The 22,663-nt window shown below is 45.5% G+C and overlaps 1 protein-coding gene across 3 annotated transcripts in view; it reads left to right on the top strand.

The window, feature by feature from the left end:
- The window catches only part of nop14 (NOP14 nucleolar protein), a 50,959-nt gene extending 28,296 nt beyond the window's left edge, over positions 1-22,663 (top strand). For 2 of the 3 annotated variants that reach the window (XM_033018352.1, XM_033018351.1), the window contains exons 11-19: positions 2,839-2,924; positions 4,600-4,735; positions 8,281-8,382; positions 11,382-11,535; positions 13,342-13,501; positions 15,243-15,390; positions 16,958-17,076; positions 18,427-18,582; positions 20,848-21,340. In XM_033018352.1, coding sequence (XP_032874243.1) covers positions 2,839-2,924; positions 4,600-4,735; positions 8,281-8,382; positions 11,382-11,535; positions 13,342-13,501; positions 15,243-15,390; positions 16,958-17,076; positions 18,427-18,582; positions 20,848-20,947 — 1,161 coding nt within the window. In that variant the 3' untranslated portion in view covers positions 20,948-21,340. Of the gene's footprint in view, positions 1-2,838; positions 2,925-4,599; positions 4,736-8,280; positions 8,383-11,381; positions 11,536-13,341; positions 13,502-15,242; positions 15,391-16,957; positions 17,077-18,426; positions 18,583-20,847 lie in introns of all 3 variants that reach the window. The other variant, XM_033018350.1, reaches the window with a different exon arrangement.

Genomic DNA, 22,663 nt, shown 5'->3' with positions numbered 1-22,663 from the left:
GCTACCTTTGTTGCTGCCTGTCCCGCTGAGTTACTCCAGCATTTTGTGTCAACCTTCCATTTTGTATATATTGAGTAGACTGCAAAGAATTTCACTGTGCCCCGTCACATGTGACAGACAATAAATGAGTGAATTATGTGATTAAGCTAGAGAGGATGGAGAAATGATTCACAGGTATGTTGAAACCAGGAACTGCAGATGGTTTACAAAAAAAGACACAAAATGCTGTAGTAGAGCTCTAGGGGCTAGTGGAGTCAAGGGATATGGGGAGAAGGCAGGCAAGGGTTATTGATAGGGGACGATCAGCCATGATCACAATGAATGGCGGTGCTGGCTCGAAGGGCCGAATGGCCTCCTCCTGCACCTATTTTCTATGTTTCTATGTAGTAACTCAGTGGGTCAGCCAGCATCCCTGGAGAACATGGATGTGCCATTTCAGGTCGGATACGTTCCGAATCATCACCTATCCATGTTCTCCAGGGATGCTACCTGACCCAGTGAGTTACTACAGCATTTTGTGTCTTCTTTTCATAAGAATGTTGGCTGGTCTGGAGATAACATTTACTCTGGAGACTATGAGGGGATGTTGGATAGGCTGGGGCATTTTACCCTGAAGTGAAGGAGGCAAAGTAGTGGCCTTAAAGAAATTTATAAGATTATGATGTGCATAAAGAGGATCAGTCTTTTGCAGATTGGGTGGGGGGTCTAAAACTAGAGGGCATCAGTTTAAGGTGAAGACGGCAAGATTTAAAAAGCATCTGAGGAGTGTGTTTTTTGCACAGAGGATAGTGAGTATATGAAATGAGCTGCCAGAGGAGATAGTAGAGGTGGGTACAATTACCATGTTTGGAAGAAATTTGTGCAGGATTATGGATATGAAAGGGTTTGAGGAATATGGCTACAAGCAGGCAAATGGGATTGGCTTCGATAGGCATCTTGGATAGCATGGGCCAGTTGGGCAGAAGTGCCTGTGTCTGTGCCGTATAACTCTGAATCTTTGAAATTTGATGAGTTGGAAAAGCAAGCCTGAAAAATGTTATTAGCATCAAAGAGAGCAAGTTGTGGGAAGACTAGCGAGGCAGACTTCAGTCCTTGCAATTTTAATGTGGCAAAGTATGATTCTGGCAGAGGACATAGTTGCAAGTTCCTAAAATAAAAATTCACAAAAAGCACACACATCCACACATCAGTATAAGAAACCATCTTCATTTTGATCTGTAATATATAGACGCATTGAATGCAAGTAAAGGGCCTGTCCCACGAGCATGCGACTCCATGCGGCAAGCGTGACCTAAGCGACTCCATGCGGCAAGCACGACCTAACGTCGCTTGAGCCGTACGGCCTCGCGGGGCCGGTCTTGCTTCGATCGCCGGAGCTGTATGGAGTTGTGCGGAGCTGGTCCCGACATCGCGCGGGGCTCCGAAAAACTGAACGTGCTTAAAAAATCCGCACGGCAACGGCCTGCCGGCCCACAGCCGCCTCGACGCCGTACGTCACGCGCGAACCTCCCGCGGACTTCGCTCGAACTTCATGTCACTCACTCGACCTCCGCGCAGCTCCCACTTCTGGTTTGGTCGCGCTTGCCGCATGCTGGTTTGGATCGGCCCTTTAGGTCGCACTTGCCGCATGGAGTCGCATGCTCGTGGGACAGGCCCTTAATAACTTGTAGAAAAGATTAATCTGGCTAGAGTTTGACTTGTATTTGTTTGTTTGGATGTCTATTTTGGAAAGAACATTAAATTATGAAGTGTATAGCATAGAAGCTTCAGGCCAATACCAGGGATGGATAAGGGTAGAGAGATGTACTATTCTACTTTCTAGTCAGCAAGTGTCAAAGCTATTTCCACCAGAATAGAAATTGCTGAGAGAGGATTTGATCAAGATTATGAAGAATTATGAAAACATTTCTGAAGGATTAAAGTATTTTACTGTCACTGTTATGAATTATCATCAGCTTAAAATAGCAACAGGATAGAACAGTACAGCGCAGGAACAGGCCCTATGGCCCAATATGTCCATGCAAAACATGATGCCAAGTTCTCTGCCTGCATGATCCATATCCCTCCATTCCTTGAATATCTATGTGCCTATCTGAAAGACTCGTAAATACCACTATCGTATCCGCCGCCACCACCACCCTTGACGGTGCGTTCCAGCACCCATTACCCTCTGTGTAAAGAAACAAATAACTTATACTGTCGTCCCACAACCATTAACATCTCCTTTAAACTTTCACCCTCTCATCTTAAAGCCACGTCCTCTAGCCTTTGACATTGCCACCCTGGGAGTTGAGGAGAAAGTTTAGGAGGAATTTCTTTAAGAGGTAACTGGAAGCTGGAAATCCCGTACCACAGGAAGCAATGACATGGAAACTGTGTGATCTTTAAAGGAAAATTGGATATACGTTTGAACAATTGATTGGCATGCAGTGTTGAAGAGTGGGATTCAGCAAAGGGTTGGCAGAAGAGCAATGAGTCAAATAATGATCTTTGTTCTAGGTTTTTTTTTGTGCTCCTTCCGTCATGATGCGGCATGGTTCCATATTTCATGGGGTAGCACAGTGGTAGAGTTGCAGTCTTACAGCGCTAGACACCCGAGTTCGATCCAGACTAATGGTGCTGTCTGTACGGAGTCTGTGCGTTCTTCATGTGACCGTGTGGGTTTTTTCTGGATTTTTCTGGAGTTTCCTCACACACTTCAAAGGTTTTTGTCGGTCAAATTGTAAATTGTCCCTCGTGTGTAGGATAGTCCTAGTATATGAGGTGATCGGTGGGGCAAAGGGCCTGTTTCCACGCTGTATCTCTAACATCTAAATTCCAAACTCTAATGTTTTACAGAACCTTTTTGGATTCCTGTGGACTTACATTGGGGAGCTGGCAACCAGGCAGCCAGCTGAACTGAAAACAATTGACAGGATGGTGCCGTAAGTACAAGATAATCTTCAGAACATTTTAGTGGTTTCTAAATGGTGCGTGGCTGCCATCAATTAATTTTGACAGAAATCTTCCAGACATCCTTTCGTTGTCTAGGATGCATTTGCATTAGCATGAAATTTTAAACTTTTATATTTTAAAACTTATACTGTCGTCCCACAACCAATAACAGATGAAAAGATTTGTCCATATACAAAAGATTAGGAAAATATCATTTTTTAAAGATCCTGGGACGATTGGGTTAACGTATGAGAAGGGCTTGATGGCTCTGGGCCTGTACTCATTGGAATTTAGAAGAATGAGAGGGGATCTAATTGAAACCTGCTGAATAATGAAAGGCCTGGATAGAATTGACGTGGAAAGGTTGCTTGCACTAGTGGGAGAGTATAGGACCAGAGGGCACAGCCTCAGAATGAAAGGACGTACCTTTAAAATGGAAATGAGGAGAAATTCCTTGAGCCAGAGGGTGGTGAATATGTGGAATTCATTGTGGAGCCAAGTCATTGGGTATTTTTAAAGTGGAGATTGATGTTATAAGTTTTTGATAAGTAAAAGTGCCAAAGGTTACGGACAGAAGGCAGGAGAACGGGGTTGAGAGGGAAAAATAGATCAGTTATGATCAAATGGCATAGGAAACTCAATGGGCCAAATAACCTAATTCTGCTCCAATGCCTTATGGTCATATAAATAAGACCAGATTCTTCAGAAGACTTACTCAGTTTGTCCTCTCTCCAATGACTTTCACCAACTTCTACAATGCACTAGTACACAAAGTGCTGGAGTAACTCAGTGGGTCATGCAGCATCTCTGGACCACATAGATAGGTGTAATCCTATTGGGATGCATCACAATTTTGTGTAGCCCGATACTGCAATATATTTCAGAGTTGTCTTACCCGATCCCACACAAACTAGCCTCCTCCCTCTCCCCTCCCCCACATTCCAACGACTCCATCTACACTTCAGACTGGAAAAGAGTCTGAAGAAGAATCCCGATCCAAAATGTGACAAATGTCATGTAGGAACATTAGTACGTAACCTGTGTAAGAATGAATTGCAGATGCTGGTTTACACCAAAGATAGACACAAAATCCTGGAGTAACTCAGTGGGTCAGGCAGCCTCCTCCTTTGTTCTGATTCCTGATTTTCAGGAAACACTGATGTTCTGGGTATACGCTCCTACGGCCAGTTGTTGTGTCTGGCCATTGACAGGGTTCGGTACTTTGACACTCAGAACTGCAGATGCTGGTTTATATATTTTTTAAAAGAACTCAAAAGTGCGAGAGTAACTCGGGGTGTAAGGCAGCTAGACATTGTTTCCGACCGGAAAAGTCACTTATCCATGTTCTTCAACTGTCTGAAGAAGAGTCCTGACCGGAATACTCACCTCTCCATGGTCTCCAGTGATGCTGCCTGACCTGCTGAGTTACTCAAGCATCTTGTGTCTTTTTTTTCTGTAAACCAACCAGCATCTGCAGTTTTGAGAAAACTGAAGAAGGGTCCCGACCCAAAACGTCACCTCTCTATGTTCTCCACAGATGCTGCCTGACCTGCTGAGCTACTGCATCTAGTGTAATTTTTTTGTAAACCAACATCTGCAGTTCCTTGTTTCTACATCTTACTGTGTTCAGATCAGTTTAATTCCTTCCATTTTCTATTTTTGCAGGCAGTTGTACGATCTCTCCCAGATGTTCCCTGAAGCGGCCCTGAGTTTCGCTCAGTCTACCCTGAGGCAAAGTGTGCAGGAACTGGAGGACCAACTGCAGACTAAAGGCCGGGCCACTTTTCCTAAATTAGACAAGGTAAGCCTGGCTGGATATCTGCTTGAAAGCACATCCTGAAGGTTGTACATGCAGAGCCTTCAATAGCCAAGTACCAGATAGAAAAGTATTGGAATTTAATACAGAAAAATGTGAGGTATTGCATTTTGTTAAGTCTAACATGGGCAGGGTCTACACAGTAAATGCAAGGACTCTGCGGAGAGTTGTGAAGCAGAGGGATCTAGGAGTACAGGTGCATAGTTCCTTGAAGGTGGAGTTGCAACGGCAACGGCAACTTCTCCCGCCGGAATCGCAGGGTTTAAATGACTCGGAGCGGGGCCTAACATCGCTCGGCGCGGCTTAAACAGCCGCGGAACTTACCATAGCCCGCCGTGGGCTTTAACATCGTGAGCCCCAGTCGCCTCGACGCTGCAGTGGACTGCTGGACCGCGGGAGAAGAACAAAGGGAAGAGATAAGACCTTTCATCACAGTGAGGAGGTGTTGGAGATTCACTGTGATGGATGTTTGTGTAAATTGTGTTAAGTGTGTGTCTTGGTTTTTTTTTTAATGTCATGACTGCAGGAATGAAATTTCGTTTTGTACCCTTTCCAATTTGACAATATCTTTCCTGTAATATGGTGTCCAGAACGAATACAATACTTGAAAAGCTGTCCCATCGATGTCTTAGATAACTGCAATTGACATCCATCTTCATTATCTGCAATACCATCCAATTTTGTATAATCTGCAAATTTATCTTGCCATATACGTTCTCATCCAAATGATTGATATAGATGACAAAAAAACTCAATCAAATTCGTGAAAAAATGTTGGCGTAACTCAACAGGTCAGACAATAGCTCTGGAGAACATGGGAAGGTGACATTTCCGACCAGAAAAGTCGCTTATCCATGTTTTACAGTTAACGGAAGAAAAGTCCCAACCCAAAACGTCGTCTGTCCATGTTTTCCATGGATGCTGCCTGACTCGCTGAGTTACTCCAGCACTTTGTGTCTTGTTCGTGGTACTTTGACCTTTAGGTTGGCTATGGATGAACTGAGACGCCGCAACCTGTCCAGTACCTGAATTCGCCAAATAGGTAAGCTTTTTGGGATTGGCACTGGATGGCGTCAAGAGAGCAAGAATTGGATATCATTCATAAAAAACCTTCAATCAACATCACTTAAAAAGATCAGTTAATATCACAAAGGTGTTTGTTAGAACCTGCATAAATACCACACAATAAATTAACTACTTTTTGAAAATAGACTTTAAAGTGTTTTGTGATATTTTGAGTTTGTGACAGGTACTATATAAATATATATCTCTCTTGCATTTTACACTACAAGTCCTTTTCCCAGATAATCAGTTGAACCACCAGGGGGAGCTCACTGTCCTTTCCAAACACAGACCGAAGGACAGTGATGCAGAACACCATCGTGGTGTCGAGTGGAATGGGATAGATTTGTGTCCACAAAATATTGCAGATATTGCATTCCCAATGTCGAAGTATAATGTCAGCTTCATTCAGGCTTCAGTGTCTTATCCCTGAAGTATCTGGCCTGCTACATACCTTTAGAGATACAGCATGGAAACAGACCTTTTGTCCCACTGAGACCACGTCAACCAGCAAACACCCCTTGCACTAGCACTATCCTACACACTGGGGACAATTTACAATTTTTTGTACCAAAGCCAATTTACCTACAAACCTGCATGTCTTTGGAGTGTGGGAGGAAACTGGAGCACCCGGAAAAAAACATGGTCACAGGAAGAACATACAAACTCCGTACAGACGGCGCCCGTAGTCAGGATCGAACCCGGGTCTCTAGCGCTGCGCCACTTTGCGGCCCTCAGATGATCAAAACCACCATATTTAAACTTACTGTGGTCTTCGGAAGGGGAACTGTGTGTGGTTTCACAAGCCTTATTTAGAGAGAAGGTGACACCCACCATGCCTTTATCGGCAGGTGGTTATCATGCATCCTGTGTGGACAAACCCCTGCAATTCAGATGATGCTTGCAGGTAAGAGTCGAGAGTGTTTTATTGTCATATGTCCCAAAATGGAACAATGAAATACTTACAGCAGCACAACAGATATGTAAACATAGTACTTTGTAAATTCCATAATAAACAACAAAAAATTCAGTATATATATTTTTTTTTAAACAAACAAACCAATAAATAGACAATAGTAGTGCAAAGTCAAAAATAATGTCCCCAAGTCCATATAGTTCGGAGCCTATTTGGAGGTTGTTTTGTTTAATAGCCTGATAATTATAGTGAAGAAGCTGCTCCTGAACCTGGAGGTTATAATTTTCAAGCTCCTTTAAGGGCCTGTCCCACTTAGGTGATTTTTTTTAAGCGACTATCGGCGACTAGGCTGTCGCCACATGGCCACCGGGCAGTCGCATGTATGGTCTTGAGTCGGCTCCTCAGTCGCCCAAAGAGTTGTAGCGTTTTTCTGGTTGCCGCTGGATTTTGAAATGTTCAAAACTTTTCGGCGACCGTGGGCTTGTCGTAGCTTGTCTTCTCCTGACGTAGGTGCTGTCATAGGTTGTCGCCAGGATGGCGTAGGTTGTCGCCAGGATGGCGTAGGTTGTCACCAGGATGACGTAGGTTGTCACCATTATGGCGTAGGTTGTCGCCAGGATGGCGTAGGTTGTCGCCAGGATGGCGTAGGTTGTCACCAGGATGACGTAGGTTGTCGCCGGTGCTGACTTCGGTGGATTCCATTGTCATAGTCGTCGGCTGTCGCCTAAAAAATCGCTTAAGTGGGACAGGCCCATTAGTCCAGTCGCCGTTTTTTTCGGCAACCTGCTACGACTATGACAGTCGCTTAAAAAATCGACTAGTGGGACAGGCCCTTTATCATCTTCCCGATGACAGGAGTGAAATGAGAGCTTGGCCAGGGTGGTGCGATCATCATCTTTATTACTGTGTCGCACCAGCAAGGAACTGGTTTCAGGAGGAACAGAGCAAACTGGCTTCTGCAACGGAGCAAACGGGCATTGAAAAGAAGCTGCAAAATCAACGAATGGCTCATTGTCACTGACAGTGATCAAGTTGACATTATACTAGTTCTAGGCATACTGCACAGAAACAGCCCTTAAGCCCAATCTGTCCATGCTGATCAAGATGCACCATCTAGGGCAGCACAGTAGTGCAGAAGTAGAATTGCTGCCTTACAGTGCGAGAGACCCAGGTTTGATCCTGACTACGGTGCTGTCTGTACGGAGTTTGTACGTTCTCCCTGTGGCCGCATGGGTTTTCTCCGGGTGCTCCAGTTCCCTCCCACATTCCAAAGACATACAGGTTTGTGGTTTAATTGGCTTTAGTAAGTTGTAAAATTGTCGTTGAAGCGTAGGATAGTCTTATACGGGGTGATCGCTGGTCAGCATGGACTCGGTGGGCCGAAGGACCTGTGTTTGCGCTGTATCTCTATAGTCTAAAACGCTCGTCCCATTTACCCAGCCTTGGTCCTTGTTCCTCTGAACCTTTCCTCTCTATTAATTCATTATCCCTTAAAGAGCAAGCACACTATTGTTATTTTCTGTCACTGATGTGTGTTTGTGTTCTCTTTCAGCTGCTTTACATAAAGATTACGGGGGCTCTCTTCCCTACCTCTGACTACCGACACGCTGTGGTGACGCCCACACTGGTGCACTTGAGTCAAATCGTCACTAAGGTGGGTAGAAGCTTTATACTGCTCCCTGTTCTCGAGAATTGATGTTACCATAATAAGCCTTCCTTAAATATCAAAAGCCCAAATGAATTGTTGGACTTGCCAGTATCTATTGAATAGAAGTGTCTCATAGGATGAATGTAGAGAAGGTGTGAATATCCTTCATATCATATCCTACTGTCAGATTACTTCTCAAGCATACGTTATCTAAATAAAAAGCTGCAACTATTTACTCTTTGCTCAGTTGGAAACAGTATCTATGTAAATCATTGCCTCTAGCCATTAGAGATACAGCATGGAAACAGGCCCTTTGGCCCACCGAATCCATGTCGACCATGTCGTACACTAACACTATCCCACACACTAGGGACAGTTTACAATTTTAACAAAGCCAATTAGCCTTCAAACCTGTACGTCTTTCAAATGTGGGAGGAAACCGGAGAATCCCACGCGGTGACAGGGAGAACGTACAAATTCCGTACAGACGGCACCCTTAGTCAGGATGGATCCCAGGTGTCTGGCGCTGCAAGGCAGCAACTCTACCGCTGCACAACTGTGCTGCCCTTTTTCAGTATCCTTTGTAAATTGACCAAAATTTGTGCAGTAACAGAAACTGTGGAACACTCTGTGGTATAACAGGAAATTATATAGACTTAACATGAGTACACAAACGAACCCCAGTGCTTTAATTATGCTGTTAAATGGATTTATTAGTCTGTTATATAAACAATAACAGCTGGCCTGGTTGTCAGAGTGTCAGTGCAGACCTTACAGCGAATTTATTTTGCAATCTCTCTGAATGAAGCAAAGCTTTAATCAGAAAATTATGCAGTACACAAAACATTACAGCACAGGAACAGGCCCTTCGGCCCACAATGTCTGTGCAGAACATGATGTCAAAATAAATTAATCTCCTCTTCCTGCACATGATCTATACCCCTCCGTTCACTGCATATTCATGCACCTGTCTAAAAGCCTCTTAAACATTTGTTCAAAAATAAACCCCATGCTGCTAGTTCTCCCTGTCTTCCTTGCCTTGCAATCCACCAAGATTTTGTATGGGCAAGAATGTGGGTAGCTGGGGAAAGAACCAGAGGCAAGCTTAGCATTTTAAAAGATTCAATTTTAAGTTTAAAAGATAAATACAGTTTTCTGGCTCCTATACTTTCTTCCTGATAGCAAGAGTGAAATGAGAGCACGGCCAGGTTGGTGTAGGTCTCTGATGATGCTGGCTGCCTTTTTGAGGCCTCCTGTAGATCCCTTTTGATGGTGGGGAAGACGGTATCCGTGATGGGCAGGGTGTGTGCACTGCCTGGAAGGAAAGGGGAAGCAGGTTCAATCATAGCTCTCGCATGAGAAGTTGAAGATACAAACGTTCAAGGTAGTTTAAAAGTGCAGGCACCAGTGGATTAAGACAAGAAGCACAGGAAAAATTGGAGCAAACCACCTAGGCTCTCGCCTACCCGCTGTTCATTTTGCTCATGACTGATCTATCCAAGAGCGGCACGATGGCGCAGAGGTAAAACTACTGCCTTACAGCACCAGAGACGCAGGTTCGATCCTGACTACAGTTGCTTGTCTGTATGAAGTTTGTACCTTCTCCCCGTGATCTGCGTGGGGTTTTTCCGAGATCTTCGGTTTCCTCCCACACTCCAAAGACATACAGGTTTGTAGATTAATTGGCTTGGTATACATGTAAAATGGCCCCCAGTGTGTGTAATGTCCGGTGCGGACTCGGTGGGCCGAAGGGCCTGTTTCCGTGCTGTATCCCTAAACTAACCTAAAACTTCTCTATGCCTGATCTCCATGCTCCTCAAGCCCACGATATTAATACATTTATCCACCTCCACTTTAAACACTTATAGTGATCTGGCCTCCGCAGCTTTCAGAGGCAGAGAACTCCAAAGATTCGCTACCCTCTGCAAGAACAAATTTCCCTGTACCTTGGATTTAAATGTCGAGCCACCTTGAAATGATGTCCCCTCATTCGAGATTCTTCCACGAGCAGAAACATCTACCCTGTGTTAATTGCTTCATGCTATATCCCCCTATTCCCACCACCACCACCACCACCACTCCGGGTAGTTAGCATGGAGAGTCTTTCCCACTTCATTCCTTCTGCCCCGGATTTCCCATTTTCTATGCTCATTGTCCACTTTTTAGCCTCACTTAAACTTTTGTTTGTGGGGCACCTAAATGTTGTTACATCTACAACTCCAAACGCAGGCCTGCACTCATCAGCAAAACAGAAATTGCTGGAGAAACTCAGAGAGTCAGGCAGCATCTGTGGAGGGAAATGGACAGATGCCCTTCCTTCAGACTGATCGGACTAATGGGGTGAATCGGTCTGAAGAAGCGTCCCGACCTAAAACATCGTCTGTCCATTCCCTGCACAGATGATGATTATGATGATAGACAATAGACAATAGGTGCAGGAGTAGGCCATTTGGCCCTTCGAGCCAGCACCGCCATTCACTGTGATCATGGCTGATCATCTCCAATCAGTACCCTGTTCCTGCCTTCTTCCCATACCCCTTGATATTATCCCCATATACTTTATTGTCACTTGCACCTGGTTAGATGCAGTAAAACATTTTTTTTTTTACAAAGTACACAAAAGAGTTGCCACAAAAGCGCTGACCCACTGAGTTTATTTTAGTTTAGAGATACAGCATGGAACAGGCCCTTCGAACCACATAACCTGCGCCTACCAGCGATCACCCATACACAAGTTGTCCTACTCACTAGGGAATTTACAGAAGCCAATTAAACTACAAACCTGCACTCCTTTGGGAGGAAACCGGAGCACCTGGAGGAAACCCACTCAGTCGCAGAAAGAATGTGCAAACTCCGTACAGACAGCACCCGTGGTCGTGATCGATTCGATGTGTCTGGCACCGTGCCATCCTCCTTCCTGTTCTTCCAGCACTCTGTGTTTTGCTCAAGATTCCAGCATTTGTTGTCTCCCCTGAGGTTCTACTTTGTTCTTGCCCGTGATCCAGTGCTCTGTCACATCGTTACGCGAAGTCGCTGCTGGTCTCTTCACGTGCTGCCTATTCCTGGACTTCGTTTCTTTCTCCAAGAGGTTTATTCCCGAGGTGATCAGCTTCCTGCTGGGAATTCTTCACCTGGCCGTCCCATGCAAAGATGCCCTGGGTGAGTTAAATTTTTTAAATCAAAATGAGAAAATGCTCAGCACTCAACAGGTCAAGCAGCATCGGTGTAGAAAGAAAGACAGTTAATGTTTCAGGTCAAAGACCCTTCATCTGAAAACCCTCGGCATGTATTTCGCCATTCCACATTTATGCTTTATATTTATATCTTAGCCCAAACCAGTGCTAAAGATTGAGGGATTTTAAGTAGAAGTGTAGCAGCAGTCAGTGTCTGCAAAGATGTGCACCTACAAAAATGTGCACCTACTGTGTCAGAGCTGAGTTTTTCCTCCAGCTTCAATTGATTGTATTATTATTTGCTAATTGTCCTATTTGCTGCTGTCCAAGGGCAGCTCAAAGCTCCCCATAAGGTGCTGGAGCTTATATAGGCATCTTTTAGTATTGTTATTAGTTTATTATTGTCATGTGCACCTATATATAGTGAAAAAGGTTTGATTCATTGATTGATTGAAAGATACAACATTGAAACAGGCACTGGCCTACTGAGTCTACGCTGACCATCGATCACCTGTTCACACTATGTAATAAAAATGAACTGTGGCTGTAGGTTTATACCAAAGATAGATACAAAATGCAAGAGTAACTCAGCAGGTCAGGCTCTTTGGAAAAATGGATAGGTGATGTTTCGGGTCAGGACCCTTCTTCAGATCTGTTCACACTAGTTCCAATGTTATTCCACCTTTGTATCCACTCCCTACACAGTAGTGACAATTTACAGAGGCCAATTAATGTACAAACTTGCACATGTTTTGAAATGTCAGAAGGATGTACAACGTGAAGTCTTGATAGATAATGTTCCCCTGCTCGAAGTGTCTAGAATGGAGAGGAAAATCATAGTCAGAAATATGGTATTGGTTTATAATTATTCTCACATGTATCAAGGTATAGTGAAAAGCTTTGTTTGCATGCTGTCTGTGAGTATTACCAAGCCATACACAACAGGTAGTGCAGAGAAAAATACCAGAGTGCGGAATACAGTATTGCAGTGTTATAGCGTGACTGTTACAGGGAAAGTGCAGATTTAAAAAAATGCATGGTGTGCAATGTGGTAGATTGGGAGATCGGGACCACACCCTAGTTTATGTGAATCTGTGGAATTCTCTGCCTCAGAAGGCAGTGGAGGCCAATTCATTGGATGCTTTCAAGAGAGAGATAGAGCTCTTAAAGGTAGCCGAGTCAGGGGATATGGCGAGAAGGCAGGATCAAGGTACTGATTGTGGATGATCAGCCATGATCATATTGAATGGCGGGGCTGGCTCGAAGGGCCAAATGGCTTACTCCTGCACCTATTGTCTATTGTCTATTCTGGAAAGACCGCTCCATAGTCTGATGATAGTGGGGAAGAAGCTGCTCCTGAATCCAGAGATAGTACCTTCAAGCTTTTGTATCTTCTAACTGATGGGAGATGAGTTATTAGATACCTATTCTTTTTTTTTCAATATAATTCAATAAGAAAATGGATATCTGTGCACTGTGGACGGCTTGATTGTAATCATGTATAGTCTTTTCTTTGACTAGATAGCATGCAACCAAAAGCTTTTCACTGTAGATAGACACAAAATGCTGGAGTAACTGAGTGGGTCAGGTGGCATCTCTGGAGAAAAGGAATAGGTGACGTTTCGGAATAGGAATAGGTGACCCGTCTTCAGACTTGATGGTGCCTGACCCACTGGGTTACTCCAGCATTGTGTTTTCATCTTCGGTGTAAACCAGCATCTGCAGTTCCTTCCTATACAGCTTTTCACTGTACCTCGGTAATAAACCAAACTATTTTGTATGTCCATTGCAGGGTACACTGTGATTCCACCTTTCAAAGCAGTTGGAAAATGTTCCAGCCTGCTGGTGCTGCAGGATAAGAAGGCTGCCGATTCCTGGGAAATGAAGCCTTTGCCGATGAGCTGGATGCATGGGATGAAGCAGCGCGATGAGTTGGAAGTAGCGCACTTCAAGTGAGTGGCAGCCCGTAAGCCGACTGACTAGCGAGATGGTTTAGCAGGAAGAGCCATAGAGCTTGAGGAAATCTTTGGTTGCAAACATTGAAAGCTGCTGTAACGTAGATGCTCTAAGCGTGGGCGAGGCAGATTCAGTTGTAACTTTCAACAGAGAATGGAATGAATGTGTAAATGGGAACATATTGCAGGGCTCAAGGGAGAAGGAATGCAATTCTTCCATTGTATTCTTCCCACATTCCCACCAATCTCCCCCAGATTGTAGCATTCACCCACATAATAAGGATCATTAACAGTGGACAATTAACTCATCAACCTGCTCGTCTGAGACTTGAGAGAGAGAGAGAGACCTGGGGGAAACCCACATGCATACAGGAAGAATGTGCAAACTCCACACTGTCGGAGTGGAGATCAGGATTGAACACTTGTCGCTGGATCTGTGAGGCATTGTTTGCATCACTGTGCCATGCCCAAACTCTATGACTGGCTGACCATTGCACTTCCCTTGGTTGGCATGCTTCCTACTGTCCCTCCTGAGTCCCATTCTGTAGGCATTGGTTGCTAAAGGGGACACTGCCTGAAAAGATATTAATGCTGTGCCAGCTTTGATAGTTTGGATTAGCAAACTATTACAATATAGATGTCTGTACAGCAAATTCCGTGTCGCTTCCTGAGCCCACACAACCATCTAATAGTCCTTCTAGGAAAGTAGAGGAAGGCCCAGCAGTATAGCTGCTGCCTTAAAGCACCAGAGACCCTGGGTTCGATCCTGACTACGGCGCTGTCGGTACGGTTAGTATGTTCTCCCCTTGATCGCGTGGGTTTCCTCCGGGTGCTCCAGTTTCCTCCCACATTCCAAAATTAGGTTAAAATGCTTCTGTAAGTTGTCCCTAGTGTGTAGGGGTCCATGGAACTAGTATGAACGGATGATTGTTGGTCAGTGCAGACATAGTAGGCCAAAGGGCCTGTCCTCGTATTGTATCTCTACACTAAACTAAACTTGGCAAGAAAACAAAACCAAAACCCGTCTTGATACAGGGGAGCAAATGAATGTGATTAAAAGAAGCGGAGGCACAAGAAACTGCAGATGCTGAAAACACAAAGTGCTGGAGTATTCAGTTTGAGTTTAGTTTATTGTCACGTGTACCGAGTTACAGTGAAAAACATTTGCTGTGTACTAACCAGTCAGCGGAAAGACAATACATGATTACATTTGAGCCAACCACAGTGTACAAATACATGATAAAGGGAATAATGTGAATAACGTTTAGTGCAAGATAAAGTCCAGTAAAATCCGATCAAAGATAGTCCAAGGCTCTCCAATGTGGTTGATAGTAGCTCAGGACTGCTCTCCAGCTGTTGGTCGGATGATTCAGTTGCCTGATAACAGCTGGGAAGAAACTCAGTGGGTCAGGCAACATCTCTGGGGGGCATGGATAGGTGACATTTTGGGGCTGGACTCCTGATTGTATTCGGAGTAGAGAAAGCAGGAAGACAGGTGGAGATGGTACAAAACCTGGCAAGTAATAAGGATGGAGAAACAAAGAACTGCAGATGCTGGTTTATAGAAAGAGACATGAAGTGCTGGAGTAACTCAAAGGGTCAGACAAGCTCTGGATTACATGAATGGTGACATTTCAGGTCGGGACCCTTCTTCAGAGGGTTAAAAGAAGTGGTGCTGTAAGGTTCTGCATCATTTGTTGATCTTCCTGGATTTATTTGTCTGTTCTTCCTGCTAAAGGCTCACCAGCCTGGCGATGTGCTTCAACCTGTGCAAGAAAAGCTGCCAGTTGTACCGGGAGCTACCGGCGTTCCCAGAAATCATCCGTCCCCTGGAAGTCCTCCTAACCACGCACCTACCCATGAATGATTATCCACCAAAGCTCCAGGTAAGGACCTGTTTCCAGTGCTGTCTGGATATTTACTGCCGGCATGTTTCTGGGATGTGGGTGGAAACCGGAGAAAACCCACGCGGGGTCACAGGAAGAACGTACAAACTCCGTACAGCCACCACCCACAGTCCGGATCGAAAGCAGCAACTAAGTGTTAAATTGCAAAAATCTTTCCCAGTTCCATTCTACCAAGACATGAAAAGACTATTATCATGTCACTGCTTAGAATGAAGCTCAGGTAATTACTGACTTTATTATTTTCAGAATTGCATGCAAGGTGTATTTCACAAAACATTTAGGAAGGGGGCCGCCCCATTCTTCTGATGAATACCTGAAGAATTGTGACTGAATTATGGCAGAAGATTAGTTCCTCCTTTCACGCATTGGTGTAAAATAGTTCACCCCTGCTGTTGAAATGGGCAGACAAGGCAAGTGTGATAGAATATAATATATCTGTACAAATGGGATAATATAAAATATATTCGACCTCTTACTGTCAGTCCCCTATCTCTGTAATCAGCTTCAGTCTACAAGCTACCTCTATTTATCTCTATTTATAACCTCTTTTCACATTCTCTCTTCCCATCACCTGGCCACTGGGAAATGTTCCCTGAGTCTGAAACTCTGAAATTTCTTCCGCACCTCCATCTTAAGGGATTGGACAGGCTAGATGCAGGAAGATTGTTCCCGATGTTGGGGAAGTCCAGGACAAGGGGCCATAGCTTAAGGATAGAGGGGAAATCCTTTAGAACCGAAATGAGAAAAACATTTTTCACGCAGAGAGTGGTGAATCTCTGGAACTATCTGCCACAGAAGGTATTCAAAAGGGAACTGCAGATGCTGGAATATCGAAGGTACACAAAATTGCTGGAGGAACTCAGCGGGTGCAGCAGCATCTATGGAGCGAAGGAAATAGGCGACGTTTCGGGCCGAAACCCTTCTTCAGACTGAAGAAGGGTTTCGGCCCGAAACGTCGCCTATTTCCTTCGCTCCATAGATGCTGCTGCACCCGCTGAGTTCCTCCAGCAATTTTGTGTACCTGCCACAGAAGGTAGTTGAGGCCAGTTCATTGGCGATATTTAAGAGGGAGTTAGATGTGGCCCTTGTGGCTAGAGGGATCAGGGGGTATGGAGAGAAGGCAGGTACGGGATACTGAGTTGGATGATCAGCCATGATCATATTGAATGGCGGTGCAGGCTCGAAGGGCCGAATAGCCTACTCCTGCACCTATTTTCTATATTTCCTTCTTCCAATGGTTACGGGGAGAAGGCAGGAGAATGGGGTTGAGAGTGAAAGATTGATCAGCCATGATTGAATGGCGGAGTGGACTCAATGGGCCAAATGGCCTAACTCGGCTCTTAGGACTTACAAACTTGTGAATTTTTTTAAACGTGTATTGAAACCTAGTTGTGGCCAGGGTTTTGCTCCTTTACGCATGTGTTCTCGTATGGTGTGTGCGATCTTGTTTGAGTTGGTCGTGTGAAATACCTCGGGATGTTTTACATAGTTGAGGGTTGCTGTATTTATGCACGTTGTTGAGCCCATCTTGTTCCCTAATGTGCAGGAGTTGTACCAGGAGGTCCTACAGGAGATGAAAGACAGGCCATCGTGCTACCAGACTCTTGCGTTCGAGAAGAAGAAACCCGTCTCCTTGAAATTTTTCACACCCAAAATAGTCGAAGTGTAAGTATGCGGGGTCAGATGTCACATGGCAAAGAGCAACAGCTGAATTGAAGTTATACAGGGGAGGTCCACACAGTTCAACTTGTGGGTTAAACTGTACTATTCATAGAATTGTAAAAATATTCAACACAGAATTACTCCATTGTTTCCATGTCAGCCAAAAATAGACTTTACTTGAATCCTATTTTTCAGTTATTCGGTTCGTAACTGCAGTTTGTAGTGTTTCAAGGAATTATCAGGCACTTTCTTAAAGGGTGTGCCTCCCCCATTCTCCTCCCTTCCCCCGGTACTCTCCTCCCACCAGTCCCCTCCCCTTCCACGTCTCCATCCAAGAGACCTTCATCTGGCAGATCTGGAGAGTGTTTCATTGTCAAATGCACCAGGAACGGAGCTGTAGAATGATTACTTGCTGCAGTGGTTGCAGTGACGTTAACGCAACACAACAGTATATGTGCAATAAATAATAATTCAATGAATTATCAGTTATGCTGGATACCCAGACCATAGTAGTCCGAGCCATTGAGGGTTGCTTGATCTTGAGACCAAGAGATCTAGAGCTGAAGCCGAAGTACAGGTCCACCACTGATTTTCCGGCAACCTTGGTTCTGGCAATCTTGCCGTATTATCTGTTTTGCCGGACCAATAGAAGTCACAGCCTCTGGCAGCCAAGATATCGGCCCGCAAGGTTGGCCGTGGAAGTCGGCGATGGGAACATATCCGCCGGCTCCAGCCAGGCCGGAGTTCCAGAGCCCAGGCCTCGGGGGCAAATCCGACCCGCTGATCAGCGCGGAAGTCCCGATGAGGCAGAGGTTGGCCGCCTCATCCGGCCTAGGCGCCATAGCATCGGGGGGTGGGGTGGGTTTCCGGGGGGGATTTCAAGTGCACCTTCGTAATTAAAGGAGGTACTGGACCATCAGTTGATGGAAAATCAGTGGTGGACCTGTACTTGAGGCAACCTTATGTGAAGTCCACGGTAGACCATTGCAGAGGTAGGATTGTGGCTAGTGTTGTGCAAGGTGGTTCAAGAGCCGGATGTTGCTGGGAAGAAGCTGATCGGGAAAACCTGGAGGTCACGGATCTCAGACTCCTGTCTCTTCTCCCCGCCAGTAGCAGCATGGTGGGCTCTTGCCCCCGAGGCCTGGGCTATGGAACTCCGACCTGGCTGGAGCCGGCGGATCCATTCCCATAGCCGACTTCCATGGCCAACCTTGCGGACCGATATCTCGGATACCCCTACCCAGAGGCTGCCTTGAGACCCCCAGCCCAGCGAGTAGCAGGTGGGTTTGGTGGGTTGGGGGAAGAGGAACTCGAACAGCAGGAATCATAATGGCGTGAACCCTGTGATTCCAGCACAGACTACGGGAGAAAGCGCGGCAGCAGCCAGCAGGAGATGGAGCGGATGAGACTCGTCCACAAGCACAAGCGGGAATTTAAAGGAGCCATCCGGGAAATCCGCAAGGACGCACAGTTTCTGGCCAGGCATAAGTTTTCGGATATCATGGAAAGGTAAGAAGTCTCCGGCACAATGTTAACTCTTTAGAATTTACTATAGACATTAGAGATACAGCGCAAAAACAGAATAAGGTTTAGTGTAAGATAAAGTCTTGTGAAGTGTGATTAAAGATAGTCCGAGGATCTCCAATGAGGTTATTGGGTCGGGACCGTTCTCTAGTTGTTGATAGGATGGTTCACTTGCCTGGGAAGAAATTGTCCTTGAATCTGGAGGGGTGTGTTTTCAAATTTCAGAGCCTCTATAATATTTCAATAGAACTTTTCACACCATCTGCTGCCGCAATATCTTGCAGCAAAGTAAGTGCATTTTGAGTAGAAAGGAACTGCAGATGCTGGTTTATTCCAAAGATAGACACAAAGTGCTGGAGTAACTGAGCTGGTCAGGCGGCATCTGTGGAGAAAAATGATAGGTAATGTTTTAAGTCTGAACCCTTCTCAAACTCTTGACTCTGAAGCCTGAAGAAGGGTTCCTATCTGAAACATCCTCCATCCTTTCCCTCCAGAGATGCTGTCTGACCTCCTGAGTTACTCCAGCACTTTGTGTCTATCTAAGTGCAATTTGATGTGTAGTCACTTCCGTGGTCTCTGCAACAGAGCAGCTAGTTTATCTACAGTGAGTTCCTCTAGAGAATGAACAAATAATGTGAACAAGTCAGCACACATTGTCTGAGGGAGAAGGGTTGGACAGGGAAGCCAGCTCATCAACTTTGTGCGTGGCGTCTTCTGTATGCACTTAATGGAGCAGACAAGGCCTGGATTTGAGTTCTCACCTGAGAGGCATATCGCAGACCATGCAGCACTCCCTGTCAGCTCAGAATTGTGTCTGTGTCTGGAGATCAGATCTATAGAAAGGACGCATCTTTAGAAAGGAGACGAAGAGGAATTTGTTTAGTCAGAGAGTGGCAAATCTGTGGAATTCATTGCCACAGACAGCTGTGGAGGCCAAGTCATTGGGTATTTTTAAGGCGGAGATTGACAGATTCTTGGTTAGTACGGGTATCAATGGTTATGCTGAGAAGACAAGAGAATGGGGTTGAGAGGGAAAGATAGATGGCGGAGTAGACTTGATGGGCCGAATGGCCTATTTCGACTCCTATGATGCATGAACGTATGGCCATCAGAGGTGAGAATGCAGCTTATTGAACCTTGACTGAACCTGGCACTTCATTGACATAAAACACAAAGTGTTGGAATAACTCAGCGGGTTTGGCATCATCTGTGTCGTTTTGGTTTGGGACCCTTATTTGTTCTCTTCAAAATGCTGCCTGACCCATTGAGCTACTCCAGTACTTTGTGTTTTACTCAAGATTCCAGCATCTGCATTTCCTTGTGACCTCATTGATGTTGCCTGAATGATCTGAGCCTTTGGACAAAGTCCTTGATCCATCAACGTCTTAACTGAAATTTCCTGCCTGAATCATAGTGTCACACAACACGGAAACAGGCCCTTCGGCCCATCATGTCCTTGCCGAGTTCCCATAAGCGTTCCCAATTTCCTCTCGTTTTACTCGGACTTCCACCGTCAATGGGATGTTGCTTTCGTTGAAGAGCTTTGTCCTGTTTGGTGGTCATTGCTTACAGTGATTTTCTCATAGTCATAGAGCATACTGCACAGAAACAGGCCCTTTGGCCCAACTTGCCCATGCTGACCTAGATACGCCATCTATGTACCGTCCAAGGTGCCCCATCTACACTAGTCCCACCTGCCGGCCTTTGGCCCATATCCCTCTAAACCTGCCCTAACCATGTACCTGCCCAAGTATCTTTTAAATGTTGTTATGCCTCAACTGCCTCCTCTGGCAGCTCGTTCCATGTACCCATCATCCTCTGAGTGCAAAGATTGCCTCGCAGGTTTTTATTTTCTCTTTCACCTCACGCCTTATACCTATGTCTGCTGGTTCTTGTTACCCTGTCCTCTGGATAAAAGACGGTGCATTCACCCTCTCTATCCCAATGATGATTTTATACACCTCTGAGATAATCCCTCAGCCTACTCCGCTCCAAGGAATACAGTCCTAACCTTCCTAATCTCTCCCTGTAGCTCAGGCCCTCAAATCCTGGCAACATCTTCGTAAATCTTCTCTGCACTCATTACTGATATTCTTCCTATAACAGGATGACCAAATTTGAACACAATGCGGCCTCACCAACGTCTTGTACAACTGTAACATAACATCCCAACCTCTACTCAATTCCCTGACTGATGAAGGCCACGGTAGCAAAAGCATGCTTGACCACCCTATCCATTGTATTTTGCAGGGATTCGGAGAGGAAGCAGAAGGTCAAGATGCTGATGAGCAGTCTGGCCACCCAGGAGGGTGAATGGAAAGCCATGAGGAGGAAGAAGAGGAAAATCTGAGCGCATCCTCTGACTTCCGGACGGGCCACAGTATGAGGGCCACTTGCTCCTGACGTCAAAACGTCCCACATCAGCCTATATTTATTTAACACAGCAAATGTCACCAAGGCACTTTGTGCAAGTGTTCCACCGTGTGAGTTAAATAATGCAAAGTTATGAGGTAAATCTTCGGGACAACACAGTGGCGCAACAGTAGAGTTGTTTCCTTACAGCGCCAGAGTCTCGGGTTTGATCCTAACTGGCTCTGTGGAGTTTGATCCTGTATGGATGGAACCCACTCGGGTCTCTGGCGCTGTAAGGCAGCAACTTTACCGCTGCACCACCATGCCACCCCTTGCTGCAACATAATAAGGACACAAAGTGCTGGAGTAACTCAGCAGGTCAGGCAGCATCTCTGGAGAACATGGATAGGTGACATTTTAGGTTGGGACCCTTACTCAGACTCATATTAGGTTGGGACCCTTCTTCAGACTCTATACCTGAAGAAGGGTCCTGACCCGAAACATCACCTATCCATGTTCTTCAGAGATGCTTAGTTACACCGACACTTTGTGTCTTTTTTTTGTGAACTAGCATCTGCAGTTCCTTTTCTATAGTTCTAGATTATCCAACTTGAGGAATCAATCTCTCAACCATCTACTGTAACTATTCACTGAGAACCTGCATTTCTCAATCAGATCAACCGTCACCCTTCTAAACTACAATCAGTCTACATCGATCTTATTCATTCCTTTTAAACTCCTCCCTCATCAAAGGCTGCAAATAATGAATCCATGCCACTCAAATTCTCGAGGTAAACACATCTGCTTAGGTTTGGAGCGCATTGCGCATTTTGAAGATTACAACAAATCCAGGTCCAAATGAGCCTGTGAGAACCTCTTCAAATAGACACTCATTTTGTACTGATAATCGGTTGATGATGGTTCAATGGTGTTTTCTTATCACGTGTGCACTGCACAGTGAAATCCTTTTGCATAGCCCACACCTGCAGAGTCACTATATTTTGACGTCATTTACAAAAAGAAAATGTCCAAACTCCACAGCCTGTGTGTACTGGAGCGGCTCCCGGTTTTGGTCAGCTCCAGGCTGCTGCAGGGTCTCCTCCAGTGCCCTCGACCGGATCGGCCCGAGACCAGATGTCCCTCTCCTCACCTCACCACCGTTGTGTGCCTCCTGCAGCTGATCTTGAAGGCGCTGGAGGCAATACCCCGCTCCATTTCCTACCAACCCACTCCTCGTGCCCATCTTCACCAGCAGCTCCCTCTTGCTCAACTCTCCGGTTTTCAGTGCCGAGCTCAGCGGCTTCCGAACTTCTCCCCCAGCAACCCGCCGGGTCATTCGTCACAGCGGTAAACCTGGCCTGCCACCACATGTGTCCACCGGCAGCCCGCTGGGTCCTTCTACACAGCGGTGATCCTGGCCTGCCACCACATGTGTCCACCGGCGACCCGCCGGGTCCGGCATTGTTCTCGCGGCCCGCTGGGTGGTTTGCGGCAGCTGCCAGGTCCGTCTTCATTCAGCTCCATGGGGCATTGCGGGAGCTGATGATAAGTAAAGGCAAGTTCACCACAGATCATTTATTCCATTAATTACTGTGATTCATTGCTGACAGTCAACTCTTGCAGTGGTCACACTGTGTGACATAGAACTCAAACAGCAAATGTTTAACATTTTTGTAGAAATTTATCAATAAACGAGGAGATGACAGATGAAATT

This window comes from Amblyraja radiata, chromosome 3 (genome assembly GCF_010909765.2).
Source record: "Amblyraja radiata isolate CabotCenter1 chromosome 3, sAmbRad1.1.pri, whole genome shotgun sequence".
Classification (NCBI taxonomy): Eukaryota; Metazoa; Chordata; class Chondrichthyes; order Rajiformes; family Rajidae; genus Amblyraja; species Amblyraja radiata.
The sequence above is the reverse complement of the archived record's forward strand: the minus strand, read 5'-3'. Positions and strand labels throughout refer to the sequence as shown.